This window comes from Babylonia areolata, chromosome 1 (genome assembly GCF_041734735.1).
Source record: "Babylonia areolata isolate BAREFJ2019XMU chromosome 1, ASM4173473v1, whole genome shotgun sequence".
In the NCBI taxonomy this organism is placed as follows: domain Eukaryota; kingdom Metazoa; phylum Mollusca; class Gastropoda; order Neogastropoda; family Buccinidae; genus Babylonia; species Babylonia areolata.
The window spans coordinates 61,451,305-61,475,041 of record NC_134876.1 but is presented as its reverse complement, the minus strand read 5'-3'; the positions used below and the strand labels follow the sequence as shown (position 1 = coordinate 61,475,041).

At 37.8% G+C, this 23,737-nt stretch overlaps 1 protein-coding gene across 1 annotated transcript; it reads right to left on the bottom strand.

Moving 5' to 3' along the window:
- Positions 1-740: 740 nt before the first annotated feature.
- LOC143284960 (aconitate hydratase, mitochondrial-like) lies at positions 741-23,713 on the bottom strand. The gene is made up of 21 exons (XM_076592124.1): positions 23,634-23,713; positions 21,891-21,965; positions 21,165-21,244; positions 20,492-20,558; positions 20,028-20,099; positions 19,013-19,132; positions 18,444-18,536; positions 17,990-18,059; positions 16,391-16,479; positions 15,569-15,719; positions 14,543-14,647; positions 13,500-13,591; positions 12,556-12,661; positions 11,467-11,624; positions 8,569-8,827; positions 7,215-7,420; positions 6,378-6,475; positions 5,120-5,213; positions 4,509-4,641; positions 3,332-3,453; positions 741-2,403 (listed from the first exon to the last, which is right to left on the bottom strand). Exons 1-21 carry the CDS (start codon positions 23,664-23,666, stop codon positions 2,269-2,271), a joined length of 2,358 nt encoding a protein of 785 aa, XP_076448239.1. The 5' UTR covers positions 23,667-23,713; the 3' UTR covers positions 741-2,268.
- Positions 23,714-23,737: the final 24 nt, after the last annotated feature.

The window sequence follows — 23,737 nt, the reverse complement described above, 5'->3', positions numbered from 1 at the left end:
TCAACAAAATGGTGTAAATATTGATTTATCTGTGTTCCTTCAGGGAGTTTAATGAATGTCAGGGTTAGGGAGAGTCGTTCTTTTCAAACTGAGAAGACCTGTTTGCAATGCAGTAAAAAAAACAACAACAAAAAAAAACAAAAAACAAAAAAAACCCAGGAAATTTATACAAAAATAGAGGCAATGACATACATGTGCAGGCAAACACCTCACGTTAATACGGATCTAGATAAAACCTTTATTCAACTTCAACACAGTGAACTACTTAAAATGAACTGCTTTACTTGCTAAAACACCCCTGGATACATTGTGCCCAAACTTAGCCTACTCACTTAAGTATAGTAGGTGCACCACACAGTGTAAATTACATGGCCCTTCTTTGTTGTTAAGAAAAGAATCATCAGGTCAGAAAGTCCTTTACAAAACTCACTTTTACTTGTTTAACAATGTTTCCAAATAATGCAGAAAATGCTTCTTTCATGAAAAAAAAAAGGTGGACCATGAAACACTGTCCCCATTTATCAGGAAATACATTTCAATTACCTGGTCAAGACAGAATGCACTCTCTGTGCAAAACTGAAGGACAGCATACACATCTTGCAAAATCAGGGATTTCTTAGTCTTTTACTTGCTTGGTCCCCCACATTCATCCTGATCTCAAGTTTCTCAAAACTACATCAGTACACACACACACACACAAAGAAAAGGCCAAATCCGATATAAACAATAACAGCAAAAAGTCATTCTTTAAGTTGTGAATTTATTCATTTTGCTCTAGAATAGTGTTCTGTATGACCAACCTCCAGCATTGATTCCCCTTCTTCACAAGTCCAGCTACGGCCTTTTTCAAATCAGTGTTTTTCGAAACATAAGTTTTCCCCACCCACGCCAACATTAGTGATTTTTCTACTGAGTGCAGTCTTCTGCATGAAATTCTGTTGGATCTCATCACGCAAAACAATTCAAGTTCAGAAAGACTACAAACAGGAGCAAACAAGTATATAAAAAAAAAGACTACATGACAATGAAGCCTCCTTCAATCCACTTTAATTCCACTTTCACTATCTACAATCCACTTTGATGCCACTTTCACTATCTACAAAGGCTCACTCAAAACATAACAAAAAGTACACCATCCAAAGAGGCTAAGACATGTATCAATCAAACGAATGTAACGATTCAATAATACTTGTGGTGTGACTGATCACAGGCCATGAGGACTGACCAGAGCTTGCCAAAACATACTGTACACAGAAAGACTCCAACTCTGAAATTACGCAAAGCTGAGAGTGTGGTTTCCTCCTTGAGGATAAAAAAGGAAACAACAAATAGAATATTATTAAAAAAAAAACAACAACCAAAAAACCAAACACTTTCATGAGGCCCATTCAAGACTATTAGTTGTGGATGTATATGCTGTAAGACTGCATCAAACATATCTCACTGGGTGATCACTGTTTGATTATGAAGACTACAAATATAAACATTAGGGTGACTAAAACACTACATCACCACCAGTGCCATGTCAAGTAAACATGTCCAAACCTGTACAGTCAAAACTACTGTCAGGACACTCAACTCTGTGGTACATGAGAGATTTAACAGCTGGATTGTTTTAGTCACTCACAGAAAGAATCATCATCATCAAAAATCAGATATGCGTGAAACAATTGCTGAAGAATTTGATTATCAGTTGTGCATCGTAACAAGCAAGATACACAAAATAAATATTGTCTATTTTTCTTACTGTCTTCCTGTCCTGTGAGGTGAAACAATAACTAAAAACACATGCACAAAAAAAATCATCAAATATCTGGGGAAAAAATCTCATCCTCAAGTGAGGCGTAATCGTTACTTTTCACCAATGCGTATTTCATTACCATTACTCTATTGGTGTTTATAATTTTATTTCTTTTATGAGCCAAATCAGCATGAATTTTGGAGGAAAATAGCTTGCAACTATTGTGATTATCTGTGGAAGGGAATGGGGTCATGGGGATGCAGTTAATGGTGGTTACTCAACTCAGAGTGTGGGAAACAAACACTGGCTTTGCCTCATAGAGCTTTCACATGTGATTCCGCTGCAACAAGATGAACATAGACGAGTGTTTACAACACACACACAAGATCAATACAAAAGACTATCTCATGAAATATTTGGCAATCTGTTTATGCCCAAAACATGTTCTGTAATCTTAGTCTCTCCACAATATTTCTTCACAGATTGATTTTCTAAACTTCTCTCTTCTCATCAGACCTGTGGACTATCTACTTCTTGAGCTCCTTCATTCTGTTCAGAGCACTGCCTGCATGGAACCATTCAATCTGTCCTTCATTCATTGAGTGCTTCAGTTCAATCTTCTCCGTCTTGCCAGTCAGATGCTTGACCTCACAGATGACAGTCTGCAAACAAAATGAAAACTGAAACCACCAGGTTCATAACAGGCCACTGAACCAACACTGAAATCACAGTGATTCTTTTCCATGCATGGGGAGAAGGTATGGTGCTGGATGTCAGCATGGGAGGGAGTGACTGATTTTTGTGATACTGAACACAACTTTTTTTTTTTTTTACCAGAAAGGCATGTGATGGAACGATAAGTCACAGGTGCATAAATACATGTACACTCAGATGTTTACTGACCCCTAACATGGGCACACACAATCAACACACATTGAAAATGCTGTCAATGTAAAAAAGACGGGATTAAAATATGTTTCAATCACATCATTCAAGACTTGTTAAAAACCTTTAAAACATCAAAGCACCCCCCCCCCACTCCCCCCAAAAAAGTAACAACAACCACCCCCCACCCCCCCAAAAAAAAAATCAGGAACCAGTACGAAAGACACAGTATTTTGAGTGGCAACTTAGGCACCTTGCATGAATCATCTGCTGCATGGATGTGAACTACAATTTTGGCCAAGGACAGGAATGTCAGACCCCTGCCGGAGTCTGCACTAGTTGGGTCACGGTTAAGTATAAGTAATTAAAAGTCATTTCAGGATCAGGTTTAAGAAAAAAAATTATCATTTTACTTTTGCTACTTTAAACTGGCTGCTATACTTTATAAGGCAGTGACATAAAATGTTGTTTTTGTTGTTATTGCTTTTTCAGTAAAGAGAACCAAAATGAAAAAAAAAAAACAAACCCAAACCCCCCCAGAAAACCCAAACAAAACAACCACATTAAACCTATGTCAATTAAGAAAAAAACAACCAAAAACCCAACTCTTTAACTTTAATTTCTTAAAAATGGGAGTGTCAATACATATAATTTCTCTATAAAAACAACTTGTAAAACATGTCTGAACCCTGGAAAGGCACTTACAGAGCCAGGCTTGAGGTCCTTCAGGTTAAGCAGTGACAGCCTGTCTGTGGGCTGGATCTTGTCGTAGTCAGCAGAGTTGGCGAAGGTGAGAGGCAGCAGGCCTTGCTTCTTCAGGTTGGTTTCTATAAACACCCAGCATTGTTGTTGTTGTTAAAAAACGAGCACATACACTCACTTAGACCCGGACAGACACACACACATATGTATACACACACAAAAATAAACACATACACACTGACATACAAACACATTCACACATACATGCACACACATATACACCCACCTTCATAAACACACACACACACACAAACCCATACATACACATACAACTACATACACAGCCCAAACCACCACCCCTGCCCTCTACTAGAAAACTTTTCAACAGTTCTGTTTTTGTTTCAAAATTATCTTCTGTAACATACTGAGTATCAATCATGTATGGATTGAAGTAATTTTTACCTTGTAATGGTTAAAACTTCAGAACTAATTGTCATTTGGTTTAACAAAGTAATTTGTGACCTGTCTCAGTGAAAGAATGAAAGGAGGAAGCAAGGAAAGAAGGCAGGATGGAGATGGAAACAAAAAAACAAATCCAAAAATATAAACCGACCACCCGAAAAACATCAAGCATGTCCAACTTCAAACCAAAACTGAACAGCAATCTGAAGTAATTCCAGTAAGGCTTCCGATAACATACAAATATTCATCGCTGATGATTTGGAAATTGAAAGGATGCATAGCATGGGACATTTCTAGAACAAACACATAAAACAAGAGTGAAAATCTTGTATCAGAACTCTGACACCAGAATCATTTGTTATGAAGTAGAGTTGTCTCCCTTTATCTATGAGAAGCACTCCCTTCCTATTATTCCTTTTTCTTCAATGCTGTTTCCACAAAAAAATACACAAGTAACATGTCTCTGAGAGTGATGCATGTGTCCACTTCTTGGTCCAGAGACCTAGACGATTATAACTATAAGGTATACCTGTTCCTGTATGTGTGTAGCAATGCAGATTTGAATATTAGAATGCGCAGCATGAGAGTGACCCTCTGAAAGCAAGAATTATGGTAAGAGTCTGTGGGACCCAAGAGATTTTTCTTAATTTATCAGAAACCCTGGTTCCACCACCAGACAGGGAACTGAAAGAAGCAATAAAGTGGGGGAAACACTCACCGTGGATGCGAGCAAAGCTTTTGACAATTATGGCACGGCCTCCCAAATGCCTTGGTTCCAGAGCAGCATGCTCTCGGCTGCTGCCCTCACCGTAGTTCTCATCTCCCACCACCACCCATGGTACCTTCTTGGCCTGAATTGTAGAAAACATTGTATTGTACTGTTTTGTATTGCATTGTATAATATTGTATTATACTGCAATGTGCTACATTGCATTGCTGTGCACTTAATCACTTCTGTCAATACAGATTTCTCTGTGTGAAATTCAGACTATCTGTCTGCAACGGTGTTTGCTTAATATCAAAGTGGAATTTTCAGCAGAATTAAGCCAGAGACAACCCTTCTGTTGCCATGTTTTTGCTTTGTGCATACTACATGTGATGTCTAGAATTCCTTGCCAGTAACTGCTGTTTATCTCTTCACTTCACCAGTATCTTTTTCCAAATGGGAGAAAGAAATCTGTGAATATTTTTCCACCTTTAAAAGAAGGAATCCACTCAATTAGCTCTCCCTTAGATAAACTCAATCAGCAGTTTCATGGAGAAAATAACAGAAAATAAAAGTTCACTTCAACGACCATAATCTACAATAACTGTGAACCTGTGACCCACCTTGTAGGCTCTGGCAACATCAGGGACTGCCCCAAATTCCCCTGTCAACTGGTTCTTCACTTTGTTGATCTCACCGTTCTCACTGTTCACAGCTCTGAAATGTATAACAAGTACATTCAGAATGAATTATAAAAACAATAAGGAATAATTTTCCCACTGCACATTATCTTGTGTAATGCAGCTCAACACACTGTAAGCATTCTGCAAAAAAACAAAAACAAAAACAAAAAACCCAAAAATCCACCCACCATCATAAACAGCCATCCACACATGCATATAGCCCACAACATTGCCAGAGAAATACTTATATCCTGATATTGATTTTATATTCACTCAAGAGTTGGTGTGTTACGCATACTGGCAGGCTGCCAATTCCAAATTTTTGGGGCAGTGAAGCTAGGGTGACCCCGGTGCACTTGGTAATAAAGACATATTCTGTTCTATTCTGTACTATTCTATTCTAATACCATCTTCCCCTGCTATCTCCAAGTTATATTTTGTAAGTTACAAGAGCTTTCATAGGAAGAACAAAGAGCGCAAGAAGAGTGGTACATGGAATGTGAAGCAGACAGATATAGGGGAAGTGACCCATGAAAACAGCAACAGGCAAGAACAGCTAATTTGTATATACATCATAATTTGACAGGGAGCCTACTTTTCCTGAAAGAGTGTAGGAACTGTTAGGCAAAGCAAAAATACAGAAAAACAACATGAAAAACATCGTTTACCTGAAAGTTACCGGTACATGATTTGGAAAAAAATATGCAAACACACAAGCAAGCATAAAGAATATTACTGCTTTTTTTTCTCTAAAATAATCTTTTTTTTCCTAGAATAATACCACTTTCTTTTCTAAAACAATCTTTTTTCCCCTAAAGCAATCACACAATTATTCAGCAAAATATGAAAATATACAGAAAACATCAATTGTATCTTAAATTGTAACACACATCACATTATTTCTGTTTGTTACTCAATATCCATTTCTTAAAAAGACAGCACAATGAGGAAAAAAACAAAACAAAACAAACAACAACAGCGAAAAAAAAAAAAAAAAAACCACCAGAGGGTAACGAAACACATGATAGTAATTACCGGTAATACAAACTCATGTTTCAAAGTCTTCATTTCTATAAAGTTCACACTTTTATAATCATATAAAAGAAAACACACACAAACGCATCAAAATCTTAAGCACACAAAATTCAAAACACTAAAATACTCAAAAAGTCCATAAAGACATTGTTTTCAATCTTACCCAATCAACAGATTGTTGGAGATGTTGTCCAGATGTCCTCGGTATTTCAGCCATTGTCCAGCAGCGCTGATGTGATCTGTTGTACACTTCCCTTTCACCTGTGAATAAATAAAACATTGTATATGATAAAGTTTGTTCACATCATTTTTGCTTTTTATATATTCTCACCCTCTTTGACTGACTGGTCCCAAAAGCTTTTGTTAAATATAACAATTTGTTCTCGTTATCTATTAACACATTGTATCAATAAAAAAAAGAAAAAAAAAAGAAAAAAACAGAAAGGCAGATTACCTGCTACCTACAAAGGTACTGCAAGTAAAAGTATCTTACTGACTGTCTAGGAGATTGGCATAATGAGATTCAACAAGAATACAAGATAAAAAGAGCATCCATCTGAACTTCCTAGGAATAGAAAATAAGAAAAGAAAACTAACAAGGCCCTCCCCCACCAAAATGAAAACACAACCAACCTGCCTCTGAAAGCAATGCAGGTGTCCACTACTTGGCCCAGAAACCAAGATAAATATGACCAGAAGCTAGAAGCTATATCCGCCTTTATCAGTGTAGCAATGCAGATTTAATAATGCGCAGCATCAGAAGGACCCTTCTATATCCGTCTTTATCAGTGTAGCAATGCAGATGTGATAATGCGCAGCATCAGAATGAGCCTGTGAAGGTAGTCTGGAAGCCCCTACAGTAAAAGTATCCCTGGGACTACCAAGATCTTTTTTTTCATTTTTTTTTTCTTCATCAGAAGCCCTCCTAGGTTATCCTCCCTACCCGAAGAGAGGTAACAAGTAGGACTGAATCAAAAAGTTCCAAGAATTCCTTGTGTACCTTGATGAGGACAGGCATGTCAGTCAGATCCTTGCCGTCCCACTTATCGAAGGGCTCCAGCAGCTGCAGACGTTTGCTGTCCGGGGACACCTTCACCGTCACACCGTCCCCGCTGAGAGGGGGGCTCTGGTACGTGTCCACGCCGGGGTCGAACCCTTTGACGGGCAGCTCATCGCCGTATGGGCTGTTCAGCTTGAACTTCTTGCCTGCGTGACACACATTAACCCCTTGACTGCTGCTGAGTAGTAGGCTTGTCAGTGAAGGGCTGTCATCCCACTGTGATATGATTGAGGTCAGGATGTCAAGTTCCTTTTCTTTCTTTCAACTTTTTCCTCTTGGGGCTGCATTACTTTTGTTCCGCAAAATCAATTACATAACTAGGTAGTACACAAAAAGAAATAATTGCCGTAAAATTTATTCAAATCTCTCATTTCACCATGCTTCAGCAGATACGGGGTTAAAAACACAAGTGCTACGTTTCAAGAATTACAGGCTGTTCAGCATGAGCTTCTTGCCAGTGTGACACAAAGCATTCCATGTCACATCAACAGAAATGTATTACTTTTCAAGAATAATCTGTCTGAAGATCTGGAAAGGGTGTTTACAAACAATAATTATGTGTAAATACATTTTCCATTAACTAAAAGATGACTTTCTTAACAAAAACTGATAGGAAGAAAGATAAGGCAGGTAAAATAACAGGATGTTTACATCTGTCTGATCATTATCTGATTGATTTGTTTGATCATTATCTGACTGATCTTTACAAGGTTTGAATCATTTGTCCTACTCAATGAGAAGTCAGGAATATAAATACAAATACTGCAGCATGGAAGAATTGCAAAAATACCAACTGACAAACCTGAAGGGGTTCCCCTCACAATTCTGATGATCACAAAGTGTAATGATACTTCTAAAAGAACTAAAAAAAAAAAAAAAACCGAAAAAAACAACAACAATAAAATGGACTGCGCATTTAACATTTTTATTTCTGTTTTTCATGTGGGGAGAGGAATAAGTCAGTTATAGCGTCCATGTAATAACACATACTTCACATCTCTTTTGCATAAAAACAACAACAAAAAACCCATGAAATTTTACAAACTCAATAATTCCTATAAAATCAAGCCAACCACAAAAAACTGCCTAAGTTGTTTAACAAATACAAAAGCCCTCCCACCACCATCCCCATGAATGATGTCTACTGACAAACAATCCAGGCATAACAAAACTTTGTAAGTGCTAAACAAATACATAACCCTCCACCTAAAAGAACAACCCCCCCCACCCCCCCCCAAAACAACAAAAACAAAACACACACAAACACAAAAGTCCCCCAAAATCCACAACTGACCATCAGCCCCAGTGAGTTCATCCGTCTCTGGGTTGAAGGACAGGTCACCGGCAATGGCCAGAGCCGTCACCAGCTCCGGGGACGTGACGAAGGCGTGGGTGGCGGGGTTGGCATCATTGCGGCCCGTGAAGTTGCGGTTGTAGGAGGTGACGATGGTGTTCTTCTCCCCCTTCTTGACATCCTTCCGGTCCCACTGACCGATGCAGGGCCCACAGGCATTGGCCAGCACCACCCCACCAATGTCACGTAGTGTTTTAGCCTGGTGGATGGGGTGAGACAAACATTTACTGAAAGTGTCCCTGTTCTGGTATTCACAGGTGGGGTACACTGAAAAGTTTGTGGTCAGGGTCCAAGGGGTTGCATTACGCCCATGTTGCGGTGCAGAAGTAACGCCCTGCTCAGGGGTCGAGGTGGGGGCTAGGGTGTGGGGGTGGGGGTGGGATTGTGGTCTGAAGCCTGCCAGGTGATGATTTTCATTCCTTCACTCACTTTTGACATAGCTGTCAATTTTTCCTGCTTCTATTTCATTGATAATAAAACACAGTTTGTGAATCACATGAAACTGAGAACGACTGCTGCAGTGAACAAGAGGGGAACCAAACTGTGAGTCTTAATTCTGAAAGAAAGTAATACAGAGCAAAAACGTTTCGGGGGATTAATTCACCAAAATGTCAATACATAAATCCATAATATACAGAAGTATTCACAACCATAATCATTTCCTGGACTGTCCTGTGATTACACTTAGACTTTACACTGATGTGTAATCCCTAACATCATGGCATCACATCACCACATACACATACATTTGATATCACTTATAGTGAAAAAAGTTGAAGGATAAACTTGCACATGGTTTGAACTTGTCAATAGCTTTTGAAACATGAGTAGAGTAAAAGGTCATAGTATTAAAAGAGATGGCATTAGTTAAATGTTGCAGTCAAGTTGACGCATAAATACTGTTGACACAGTTCATTTTTGACTCACTTGTGTAAACAAAGTGAGTCTGTTTTAACCCAGTGTTCAGTTGTCTGTGTGTGTGTGTGTGTGTGTGTGTGTGTGTGTGTGTGTGTGTGTGTGTGTCCATGGTAAACTTTAACACTGACATTTTCTCTGCAAATACTTTGTCAGTTGACACCAAATTAGGCATAAAAATAGGAAAAATTCTGTTCTTTCCAGTCATCTCGTTTAAAACAATATTGCTCTAAATCTGGCACTTTGATCTGATATTCTGACACAACAAGAGCAGTCAGTTTTATCATTTTTTGTTCAAACAGGAACTTCTTTTGCTATGCATGGAAGTTATATTTCTGGTGCATGTCTTTGGTGCAGATAGTAAAAAAAGGAAATTAATCTGTAATTAATGCTAGGGGGCTTAATTTGCTTTAAACTGATCTTTCTCATCTTAAACATTACATTTTGAAATCATACTCTATACATAAAAAGCTTGTGTGTTTTACTCTCAGTGTACAGGGCTTTCACTATGTTCATTCGCCCAATTGGTCTTTTTCGGAAAATACTAAAATCAATACGACGAGTGGACTTTATAGATCTATTGGCTGAGCCCTGAAGGTCATGGGCAAAAAAGAAAATTTTCTATCTAAACTTATGTTTAAGTAACATACTTACCGTGACCCACTAGTGCAGACTCCGGCAGGGGTCTGACATTCCTGTCCTGTGCAAAGTACGAGTACTATCTGCCTATGCGTAGAAAACGAAAGTAGCTATGGCCGATAACCCACCGGAAGTAGGTAACCTCCCCTTTGTCCCCCTGACTAGCGCCCTCTTTTCCCGGTAGCCATTATGACTCCTGTTCCTGTGCTCTTCATATGGCTAAGTTTTTTTTCGTATTTTCTGTCTGTCTTTCGATTCTCTAGACACATATTTATACATATTCAAAGTGCGTACTTATATTCTTCACAAACGCGAATGACACCATTTTATTTCAAGTTGCTGACCTGCCCGTTCAATCCTATATTCAATCGACAATACACGATAACATGTGATGGAAAATTGGAGAAGGAGACCGTTAAATATTTATTCAGAGAAAGATTTGTGAAAGCCTCATCACTTACTGGATTATGCCCCAAACTGCCATAAAAATATCTACAGAATCAGTCGGAATTCACAGTTAAAAATAATAAACCATGAGAGTTAATACCCTTGAACTGATGAAACGTAAAAATTTCCAGTCTGGACTTTTCTCAAAATGAAGTCCTTTTCACTTCATACAACATTTAGAAGTACTTGTACTTGGCTCTACATGTTATTAGTTTAACAAAATACTCAATTTTCATATCAACTTTAAAACTATAAAACTAGAATGAAAATAAAAGAGAAATTGAATCGACCGGGTGTAACTAAACTTGTATATCTATCTTGATCCAGATAAAACGGCTAAATGTTGCAGTGTTATTGCGGCGATAGCCACGTCTCCTTTACCACGGACTTAAAAAGATTTTTTAATTGCCCTTAAAGATTTTTTGAATGCCCAAGATACACCAGAATAATATGATTTAAACAGCGTTCTTCCTGCGAATACTGCAATCGATTTATCGCCCTTTGAAAAAGCATGTTTAAATATTATATTTTTGAACCTCAATTAAGGAGCCACAATAGTGTAATGGGTAAGACAGTTTCTTCTCACCCGAACACATGGGGTTCGAATCTGCCGTTACAACTTTTTTTTCTTTTTTCTTTTTCTTTTAACCCGAAGCTTTATAACAAATACAGAACACATTTTAACAATTAGTTTTTTTTTTAAGTGTATCACAAGTGAGTCTTGAAGGCCTTGCCTCTCTTGTTATTATGTTCTTTTGCTCATTTGTTTTTAATTCTACATACCCCAAATGGGGTGAAAGAAAAAAACCCAATAAAATCCAGACATGTCCCACCCACCATGCCATCCCTTTCAATGGTGGCGCGGATCTGTTCTGATCCAGGAGTGACGGTAAAGGCACTCTTGGCCTTCAGCCCATGCTCCAGCGCCTGTTTGGCAATGCTGACGGACCGGCCCATGTCTTCGTAGCTGCTGTTGGTGCAGCTGCCAATCAATCCTGTTTAATACACACACACACACATACACATCATATAACTGGGTTTTTTGTTTGTTTGTTTTTTTGCTGTAACTTCTTGACTGCAGCTGCTGCGTATGCTTATCACTGAAGGGCTGTTGCTTCACACAGACAAGATCAAGGCTGAAGGTCAGGATGTCAGTTACCATTCTTCATCTGGACTTCTTCGTGTGGAGACTGAATTACTTTTGTTCAACAAAACCAATATATCACACCACTTAAAAGTAGACAAGTACTTGTGAATGCACTCAAGCCACACTGATCTCATTTCACCAAGGTTCAGCAGTCAATAAGACAAAAAGGTTTTTAACAAAGATCGACAAACCTTTCAATCAATCTCTCACATTTGAATACAATAATGGAATCTGGGAAACACACATACACACAAATGATATCTCTGAAATAACAGGAAATTTTCTAAATGAATTATATATACAAACACTCATGCATATACGCCATGACAAACACTTTCATATCTTGAAGTCTTCCCTGCGGTCAAAAACTGCATATATGCTATACGTACCTCTCACAAGCCAAAGAGAGAGGAGAGGAAACACTGGCCTATCACACAGCACTTTCTGGTCAGACTTACCCTACCTGTAATGGATAAATTAATGTTCTTTTGTAATATATGTCTACTATCTTTTATTGTTCTCGATATTTATTTTCATATGTATTCTCTTGTATGTTGTAGCCTAGATATGTTAATTTATTATCCTGGTATCTGTAATCTTTGTGAAAGTATTCTAAGAACAGTTTTTATTCATATTATTATATCACTTTATCATTTCCTCCCCGTGGTGCTCCTTGTTATCTACTAATATCTAAGATTATATAAATGTCGATGTATAAATAAAAGAATTACTTATCAATAAGTATTTAGTGAAAAATCAAAAAACAACAACAGACTTACCGACTCTGATATCCATTGGCCAGCTGTTCTTCTTGGCAGTCTCTCCCAGCTTGCTGATGGGGTGTGCCAGGTCTGGGGTGAAGGGGCCATTCACATGAGGCTCCAGCTGAGACATACGTCACACTGAACAAGTCAGCTTGCGGCCACTGTGTGTGTGCTTTTTACATATTCTTTCTGTGTGTGTGTGTGTGTGTGTGTGTGTGTGTATGCAAGTGTACATGCGTGCGTGCGTGTGTGTGTGTGGACTCATATGCATGGTGTATCTGTGTCTGTGACTGTGTGTACTCACACATGTATGCGCGCATGCACAAGCCTGAACATTTCTGTATGCATGAATGCATGGATGTAATACTGATAACGAATCCACCTGCTGCCATAAAAATACATAATCATGGCAAGACATAATGATTTCAAACAATCGACGGGAAACAACCTCCTATTAGCAACATTACTCCTTCATGGATTGATTCCCCTCAAAATCCTTATTACCAATTTTTCTTTGAGCAATAATTTCATCTTCAGGTTTTTAAAACATCTTAGTTTTCTGCTAGAAAGTCATTACAAAAGCAAAAGAAAAGGAGGCAGTTTTAGTATACTGTTGTGTTTATTGCTGGATCTCAGGAACGAACCTGTCTAGGGCACACCATCAAACTTTATAAATGTGCTGCCATATTCATTTCAAATGAAATGAGAAAAAAACAAAAAAAAAAAAAAGCAGCAGGCGTAAACCTCTTCAGCCCCAGTCGTCTTCTTCCCACTCTCCTTCAAGGACATGAATTAAACCTTTCTCATTTCTCACGGCTAGCAACACACTGTCATTTAGTGAAAAAAATGAAAGCCTGGATGATTGGCAACAGTTACTGTTATGTCGATCTGTTTGTTACCAGTCCTGATACATTCACACAGAGTGTGAGAGGAAGAGACACAGGCGAAGAGCAACTCACCTTGTCAAGGTCGATCTCAATGACCTGATCATAATGTGCATTGTCATCAGCAGAAAGCAGGTGCTTGTAGGAGTTGGCAAGTTCAGCAATTTCTGTGTTCCATGGGATAAAAACAAAGCATTATTTCAAACTGCCAAAAATGATAATCCTTAACACAGCAAAATAGGATGAAGGAAAAGAGAAGGAGAAGAGGGTGGAGAGACAGAAGAGAGAGAGAAAGTGGGAGAGAGAGGCAGGAGGGAGGGAGGGAGGTTACAGATTGACAGAGATGATGAAACATCTCCAAGCAGGCAGTATTTTCACTCCAGTGCTTTCAATAGACCGCTGGAGAGTTCAGCGGCCATCTTGGATCCTGTGCATGCGCAACCCAACTTTTACTCGAAATCAAGAGCAATGCCAAAGGCGACAAAGGCAAAGCAGCAAACATGTGCTGTCCTCAATTTCTTCACTTGATAGCCTCAGTTGCTATAACCAAACTCTGTACAATGAAGTGCTATTGTATGCACACAAAAAAAAAAAAGAAAAAAGAAAAAAAGAAGCAAAAAGTCGAAAAAAAAGAAGCCAGCTGTTTCGCACGTTCTGCCTCTCTTAATTTCCTTTGTTGCTCGCTATTTTGGAAGCCAATCAACGTTAAAAATACAGATCATGTGACGCGCCTCCTTAAGTAAGCACAGAACTCTCCAGCGGTCTATTATGAATACAAAACTACGGTCAGTATAAAATAGGTTTACAACTCTCCCAAACTGAATCTACATGCCATGATCATGCTTTTAATTATAAATCTTTCATTACAGCTCCAGACAAAATTGTTCTTTATTCCAACCCCTCCTCAACACCCTTTTACTGTTCTAGTCATGTCATTATTACCATCTTTTCATAATCTGAGACAAATAGAATATAATGACAGACAAACAGATGCCAATTCTAACAATAGCTCTATTAACAATTATGAAATGACATGTTTTCACATCACAGTTACATACATCTAAATGCAGCATTTAGATCCCCCAAATCTGAATAAACATGCAAATCTACTGCATTACCAAGCCTGTTGGTGGCTTTGAGGTAGTCCTGCATGCGGTAGTTGAAGGGAAAAACAGAGGTGGTGGCCCCGATTTCAGCCCCCATGTTACAGATTGTTCCCATGCCTGCACATAAGACAATAATAAGGCTGGTGAATATGACAAGAAAACAAGAAACTTATATTAAACTTACATTTCATCGTAATTTTCACCATATACTTCCACAGTAATTAGGATAACATTTATTTCTGACAGTGACAAGCCACATGTCTGATGATCCACAAAATATGTAATAACTTGACTAATATTATAAACATCAGGCATTCTTATGAAATATATCATATAAATAAGAAATCATCTTTGCTTAAAACAAGAATGTAAATTAATGATGCCTAGTTTGCTATCTTCAAACAAGGTCACAGCAAGTTCTTGAGAACATATTGAAAAAAAAAAAAAAAAGCAACAGCCATGTGATTTTAAAAAAGCCTGAAATTTAATTCTGTTCTATAAAAAAAAAAAAAAAAAAAAAAAAAAGGGGGGGGGGGGGGGGGTTCCTTTTGGAATGATACATGACTGTATACTGAACCTAGCACAGTTTCTGCTTTTTTTGTCCTGTGCATCATGGTAAAAATACCTTCAAGATTCGTGATAGACAAACTTTTCCAAATACTGCCTTAAAAAAAGTTCATTTTCATACATTTTTTTGTCCTTAAAGTTCTCAGCTGACTGTTGTTTTTTGTTTTTTGTTTTTTTTAAGATGTGACATGCAATGTGACATGCATAATTATTGGGCAACACATAAAAGAAATCTATATTCATAAAGATATATATCAATCACATTAGAAAAGAAAATTACCCCTGCAGAAAGAACACTAGGTTGAAGTAAAAAAACAACAACAATAACAACCAAACAACCCATTACTAAATAGGACCATTTTTTTTCCTCATTATTAAAACATATCTTCATACTTCAGTTCAGCTTAAAGCGATACAAACCCACCGTAAACTGCTCAATGAAATGATACAGTCCATAAACCATGCCTTTACCTGTGCATGAGATGGAGTCCACGCCTGGCCCAAAGTATTCCACAATGGCCCCGGTTCCTCCCTTCACGGTCAGGATGCCAGCCACCTTCAGGATGATGTCCTTGGGGGAGGTCCAGCCACTCAGTTTGCCTGTCAGCTTCACTCCAATCACCTGGCAACATCACTGCTTCATTGCATTAATGAGGACAGGCTTCATTTAACACTGGAAATGATTAGGAAACATGTAAACACATCCACATGGAATGATAACAAACAATGAAACAGGGGAATATCAAGAAAGAGTAAAGGGGACGAGCATGTAAGCACAAGCATATATACATGTACACCACAGCACAAACAAATACTACTGACACCATTTGGAACTATCAAATATGCATAGATAAATGAATAAGCACACACATGTATGAAAATGCACATACAAAATCAAAGGGAAATAACTTTTCTAACAGAAAGTGGTCATTGATACTGATAAATATTACCTTCAGGGTTTTGTTAAATCAGTCCACATGCAGTCCCTTTCGCTTATCAAATCTTTTAATCAGGTATTTGTCTCTTTATTAGAAGTCTCTCTCTTTACTGATTACAATCTCATGTTAAACAAGATGACACCCTGCCAAGACTCTGCAAACAGCATCTTAATAAAACACAGAGAGAAAGAGAGAAGATGAAGACAGAGAGAAAGAGAAAAGAGAAAGTCACAAAAACCCCCAAAAAAACAATAAATAAAAAACAATAACAACAAACCAGAGAGGAACAGAGAAAATGAAGACAGAGAGAAAAAGAGAAAAGGAACACAAAAAAAGGAAGTTAGATGGGTTTTACCTTGGGGCACTTGAGCTCCCAGGGCATGTCAGCCATGACATCCACAGCATCGGCACCTCCCACTCCAATGCACAGACCACCCAGTCCGCCTGTTGGTTCAAAACACTAACTCATACAACAAGGTTCATACTAGGTTTTGATCACAAAATTTTAAAACTTAAAAAAAAAAATCCTTGAAACAACAAAGGCCAGTAATTTTAAGCCATCATGTCAGGAACCCACAATGCACAGTATTTTGAGTGCCGGCTTATGCCCCTTGCATGAATCATTGTCTGCTGCATGGATCACAACAGCAATATCAGTCTGAAAAGTACTTTCAGATTAGGTGTTCCCCCCATAATCAAGGTGGAAGATTTAGATTTTGCTGCTGTGCTTTATCACAGACAGAAACGATCTATAATGTTGTCGTTTCAGTGATACAGAGAACCAAATTAATGACTTTTACAAACCTGGGTAACTAAAAATAGAAGCAACAACAAAAAAAGAAAAAAAAAAAAAAGAAGTCTTTTAAAGACTTCAGAAAAGGCATGTCATTCTTTACAAATTCCTAAATATACATGAAAACTCACAGGCTGGCAACATCTCATCATGTGCCATGTTTCCAAAATCTGATCATCTCTGCTAACTCCCACTTTCCCAGCTTTTCCTCTCACTCCTTTTATTCACTATGAGTTCTAAATGAATGACTGTTCAAAGTATTCCTAAGAGAGGGTCAACATATCTCGTGTGAACCATTCTTCATCCACAACATATAAATCCCAAAGAATTTCATAAAAGCTTCATCTCCACTGGTGGCCTGTTGCTTTTCACACTTGTTCCTTATCTCACTAAATTTATGATCTGAATTCCTTTTCACTTTACTCACTCCAAAAACCCTCCAGAAAACTTTCATGGACTCAGTTTGTATTACTCAAGTGCTTTTTTGGGGGGTGTGTGGGGTGGGGGGGTTGTTTGTTTTAGAAAACTGAATATACATTAGACATTACTGAAGGCATGTTTGAAAATTAATATTTGAAAAGTTTCCATTTTCATCATATAGCAACACTTGACTATTTACTGACATGGGAATACAGAAACATGTCTAACAGCTGCTGGAGGAAATAAGAGAAGATGCTACAAAGATTATGACCGGAAATGGTGAAAGAGACAATGTAACTTTTTTTTGTCACTGACTTTTATGTTGAGCAAAACCTTGTCAAAGATTCTGTTCATCACTTCATGCCCGACCTTGAAACATAAATGCAAACTTACAGTCTTAGCCATATAAATCTAACTTATTTCCACCTAGCCTTGAAACACTGGCACAAAATTCAATTTTTATCATTATTGTTATAATTATCATTATCATCATTACTAATATTATCATCATCATTATTATAAATCTAAGTATTTTCATCTTGCCTTGAAACATAAATGCCAAATTCCACTGTCATTATTACAAATCTGAGTGAATATTTCATAGAAAACACAAGCCTGCTCACTCAACACGATCTGACACTGTGAGAAACAAAACACCAAAAAACCCCAACAAAAACAAAAACAAACAAAAAAACAACAAAACCACACACACAATAAAAGGGTAGGCATGTGTTAACTGACCTCCATTGGGCGTGTGGCTGTCAGTACCAATCAGCAACACTCCCGGGTAGGCGTAGTTCTCCAAAATAATCTGTTCAACAAGACAAAAAAAAAAAAGAGCCAACCATCTTTTCATCAAATCGACAACTGACAACAGAATTATCCATCACATTCACAGTAAAACCCATCCAAAGTGTCAACTGCTATGCCATCAAACCTACTACTTAGTTCAACTCCAGCTAATTTCTCATTGCCATACAAGAAATAGTAACCATTTCACCAATAAATCCAGAATTAGCAAAAACTGCATAGGATATAAAACTGTTATACAATTTTTTAACAACAAAAAAGCTTTTCATCATGAAAGACATTTCCCTTACGCTGACCTAATAAAGCCTAATATTTTCAGAAGCAAAGATATCAAAGGAGGATGATCGGTCTTCTTACTCGGCTCAAATTCCTACAGGTTCCTTACCTGATGGATGATGCCACTGCCAGGTTTCCAGAAACCAATTCCATACTTGGCACTCACTGACGAAAGGAACTCGTATACTTCAGCATTGATATCCTGAAAAGTTACAAGATCAAAACGGTTACCAAATGTCCAGACACAGTAAGTACTTAAATGAACTTGCATAGCAAATAATCAGGAAAGAAGAAGAAAAGGAATCTGCACTAGTTGGGTCACGGTTAAGTATGTGTAAGAAAAAAAGCATTTGCATCAATCAATCAAAGTGGGATAGATATGTGGTATGTTGCGTTTCTGAATTTGCATGCATGTTATATGATAGTGTAAGAGTGATGTGCATGCACGTTAAGAAAACCAGAGTTATTTGATGTGAGAGTCTGCATTCATGTGTGTGCTTATGTATGCATGTTGTGTGACTGCATGCACATTTGAAAGATCTGCATGCGCACGTGTGAATGATTGGTGCACCAGCTGTGTGAACAAACACACACAGACGCCTGTGTGTCAGTCCATATAACAATCCAGAAGACAAACAACAAAACCACAAACAACCTGTGCTTCCAGGCTTGGCATACCTTGGCCCGCTGAAGATCCTGCTCTCCACCAATCTGGGCCTCGATCAGATGGTCGCAGTGCACAGTGGAGGGGACAGCCACATGTGGCAAACCACTGGATATGAACTGCAGCAAGGCCATCTGGAACCAGACAATACTACTACTAATAATAATAAGCATTTGTACAGCATCCTCTCTAATAGCTATGGGTGCTTAACATAGAAAAAAAAGTTACAAATTACATGAAACACTCATGACCACTCACTTTTCCCCTCTCCCACCCACCCCCTCTTATTCCTAATGTGAGTTGGCAGGCATGGGTTGGTGCTGGAAAAGTAGTAAACCAAGAGTGCTTACAGATAGGTTTTGAAAAGATGAGTTTTTAGTTAAGAGTGAAAGGGAGGCGGTGTTAGATGAACAGATATTATGTAGAAGGTTTTTCAAGATATGAAGAGCAGCAAAGACGAAAGAGTGTTCACCATAAGTGCCTGTATTGACAAGAAGAATTTTTAGAACTAGATGGCAACAGTCAGAGGAAGAGCAGAGAATTCTTAAGGGAGTGTAAAAACTAATAATTGGTCAGATAGATAGGTACATCCAATGGAGTGGAAAGAAGAAAAGCGGAGACACACAACTTCGTATTCAATTCTCACCTCAACTGGGAGCCAGTACAGCCATTTCAAACTTTCTTTTTAATTATCATCTCAACTGGAAGCCAGTGCAAACATATTATTTCTTCTCTCAGCTCTATTTAATAGACTCTTCAACCATGATTTGACATCTGAGAAAGAAACTCTGCATGGAATGAATGTTCTCAACAAAAGACAGGAGCATGTCAAACTGGATAACATGCTTTGATGAAACAGATGATCAAATCTTAATATCTTAATAACATTCATGAACAATATGTTTCTATGGCTAGTTGTAACAATATGTATCTTTCACAATCAAACATCGTTAATAAATAAATAATCACCTTGTCTATCTTTCACAATAAAACACAACTGCTTTATTCATAAATGAATAGTCTTCTCACTTGAGCAGTGGCATCTTGCATGGCAACTCGGTCTGGACGAAGCTTCAGGTAACTTGTGCCTCGCTCGATCACCTGGAAATTATGAATGATTATTCATCACTGTCTCTGTATCAATTATTTGCATAAGATAGCAGCATTACAATAATTACCATTGTCATTAAATATTATTTCTTTGACAAAATGTTCAATAATCACAATGAGACCAAACAACATCTGCCAGGAGTATTACATATCTCCTTACTCCTCAAAATCACAGACATAAACTCAAGTCTGTGTCTTATTCAAAATAGTGTAAATTGCAATACAAATGAAAGATTATGACATCTGAAGTAACAGTACTATGGCAATGGTGAAACATATCGAATTACAATGTTTTGAAAACTATGAAACATAAACATAAACGCAAACACAATACTGCTAAATAGAAATATAAAATTAAAAATGCACACACAATAATATGATACCTCATTCTTGGGATCATCCAAATGGCTGTATAAAACCTTTTCTGACAGAGTCAAAGGACGTCCCAACCTGTAAAGAAATGTTTGAAGATGTATATCAATAACAATGTAATTAAAAAAATTCCTCTTTTTTTTTTCCTTTCTCAGATCCGGTTTTCTCACACATACAAACACATGCACATACACACACACAAAGTAACACACACAGAGATGCACACACACACACACACTTTGTCTGTTCTGTTCTGATCCATTTATCTCACATTCAAACGAGATTCTCCATTCAAGAAACTAGTTAGTATTTCTGCTGTTTAACTTCTTTTCTTACTTCACTATCATTCCACAGGTGGTTCTGATGTTTCAGTGACTGCCAATGCCATATGAGATACAGATTCTTCTTATTCTTCGTCGTTCATGGACTGCTACTCCCACATCTACTTATATACACAGGTGGGCTTTTACGTGTATGAGCATTCTACCTCACAATGTAGGTAGTCATACTCAGTTTTCGTGGGTGGACGGAGGAGGTAGCATTGATGATCTCAAGTTATCTTTGAAATATGGAGGTGGAGGAGACTTTCTATTTTCTGAACTGGTAAATGTGTTATTTCTATTCTTAATCTTAGTCTACATAATGTTTACTAACAAACACAGGACAATGAAAATGTAAATGTACCTGTCACGAACAATCTTCAGTGTATGCTCCTGTTTGTCATAGTCAATGAACTGGCATTGTTCAAACCGGCTCAATGCCACCTGCAACATAGAATTTATCCTGATTCATTCATATCAAATTAAGTTCTACATTAAAAAAAATCTAAAATACTCCTTATTCTTTACTATGTCTAAAAAACAATATTTTCAACAGCTTTGAATTAATGTAAAAAATGCAAGGATCTTTTGTTATTGTTAAGCATGCATTTCTTTCTGGTTTGCAACATACATATTAAAGACTTATCAATACAGACAGATAGAACTATATTAGTATATATAGGTATATATGCCAACACATACGCACATGCACAAGCACAAGCACACACACACACACACACACACACACACACAAAGAAATTACATTGTGATTCTAACAACTGGGACACAATGAGCAATGTATAATTCATTTCAGGATCAAATTTTATTTTTAACATTTTTTTTTTGGTCTTTAACAAACATTTGATTGTGATAAAATAAACCACTATTGACTATAGCAACATCAGGCTACACTGTGAAAATATATTCCTCACCAATGTGCCAGAGACACATGCCTTGAGTTAAAATGACCAAAGTCATTCCTAGACTTTCCAACATTTATTACAGAAACAGATCAAGTAAAAAACAACAAAACAACAACAACAAAAAAACCCAAAAACAAACAACTTTGTTGTAACTGTAAGAGTCTTACCTTTTGGCCAGCAGGAGCATATGCTGTTGTGTGGATCCATTTCCCTTTGCTTGCTCGACCGAGCGTTTCCAAGCTCTGAAAGATCAGCAACATAAGCTGAGTATCATAATGTCATCATATTTTGCAATTGTATCATTGTGTTTTTACTTCTCAGATTTAGTGGTGATTTTGTGTCAAAATGTCATTCGACATGGACTGATGGAGGGATGTGAAGGCAATCTCCGCTTTAGAGGGGATGCAATGTCTCGCTCTGCAACTTAGCATTTTATTGTTGTCAAAAGGGGGACAGGGTGGGAGAGGAGGTGCGGGGAGGGGGAGGGGTGGGGGTGGGGGGGCAAAAAACACTTAACCAGTATGTGAGGTCCTGCACACCATGAATTAGAACAAGTATGAAATTAAGAACCCCTATGTTTACATACTCCTCCATCTTCCATAGGTAACATAAAAGGCAAAGGTTATAGATGCCTGCATATATATATCTCTCACTCGGGAAAGCAGTTGACTGGCCTTTCTAAAGACCTGAAAATGGCTGTTTCTTTATAAAATAGTATATTGTTGTTGGTGCTCTTACTAAAAAAAACAAACAACCACCACCCCAAACCCAAAAACAAGCAAACCCATTTTCTTTTTTTGGGACATCAGTGGACACTTTACCAGTCATCAGTGGTTCTTAATCTTATCATCAGTGGTGTTGGAAAAATGATGAAGAGGAGCTTGCATTCATAATGTGAATTTGAATCATCTAACATAAAAACAGGCATTTTCAATGCCTGTCTTATTGTATTATTCACTTGTTGTGCTGGTTGTGTCAGTGTAGTATTAATTAGGTCACATCTCTCCACTCCTTCCCACATTCTGCACATCACACACCCAGAGTACACACACACACACACACACACACACAGAGTAAACACAGAGTAAACACACACACACACACACAAAGTAAACACACACATGCACACACACACAGACACACACATTTCTATCGTGTTGACCACATCACATAAGGCGTGTGAGGTGGGTTTTGATGTTAAATCTAAATGTAAAACTATTTGTGCATGAATTCCCTTCAGTGATGTGCCCGATTCATTATGTGCAGCCAGAAGTTCACCCCCAAACTATCACAACCTACACTGTGCACAGGACAAATAAAATTCACCCCTTCCTGAAGGATACAGTGTATAGATGAATGATGATAGATCTGAATTTCTTTACGTTTTTATACCATAAGGCATAACCCACACCAAAGAATGACACCTCATGTAACAGCAAGAGGAAAACTTAACCTCAAGAGCGAAAAAGTTTCGTTAAACTTAACTCTGCACTTCAATGACTGACTGAACACATACTGTCACGATGGATATTAATCAAGTATGACCTAAACGTCCGAAGGATGCGACCAAACGAACACACTGCAGATTGCATGAATTAGATCTTATATTGAATAACAAGGTCGAGTACATGTCAATATGATAGTCACTTCTAGATAGATCACATATCGTATCAGGCAAAGAAACAAAATACAACAGATATGTTAACTTTTTATCTACAACTGATTGAGTCTTTGACCTTCAAGAGTGAAGAACTTAGAACAAAAGTAGAACATACTCGGTTGGATCACACAGCATGCCATATCAACAATCATTTCATACTTTGCAATTAAGTCTATTTAATTAAACAGCGCTACCCACAACTCACCGACAAGTAAATATTCAATAAAATTACTGAATATCGTCAACAAACCTTCTGAGCCGCTGCTCTCAACACCTGCGCCATGCTGTTCTTGGAGATATCACACACAGAGGACACTCTTTAAACAAAGTTATTGTTGATAAAATCTTTAGATT

Excerpts from the sequence above, each read along its gene's own strand:
- LOC143284960 (XM_076592124.1), bottom strand. The coding sequence starts at position 23,666 with ATGGCGCAGGTGTTGAGAGCAGCGGCTCAGAAG. Across the intron at positions 18,537-19,012 it reads AGGATCTTCAGCGGGCCAAG|GATATCAATGCTGAAGTATA; the intron begins GTATGCCAAGCC and ends GTAACTTTTCAG. Across the intron at positions 18,060-18,443 it reads GCAGTGGCATCATCCATCAG|ATTATTTTGGAGAACTACGC; the intron begins GTAAGGAACCTG and ends CTTGTTGAACAG.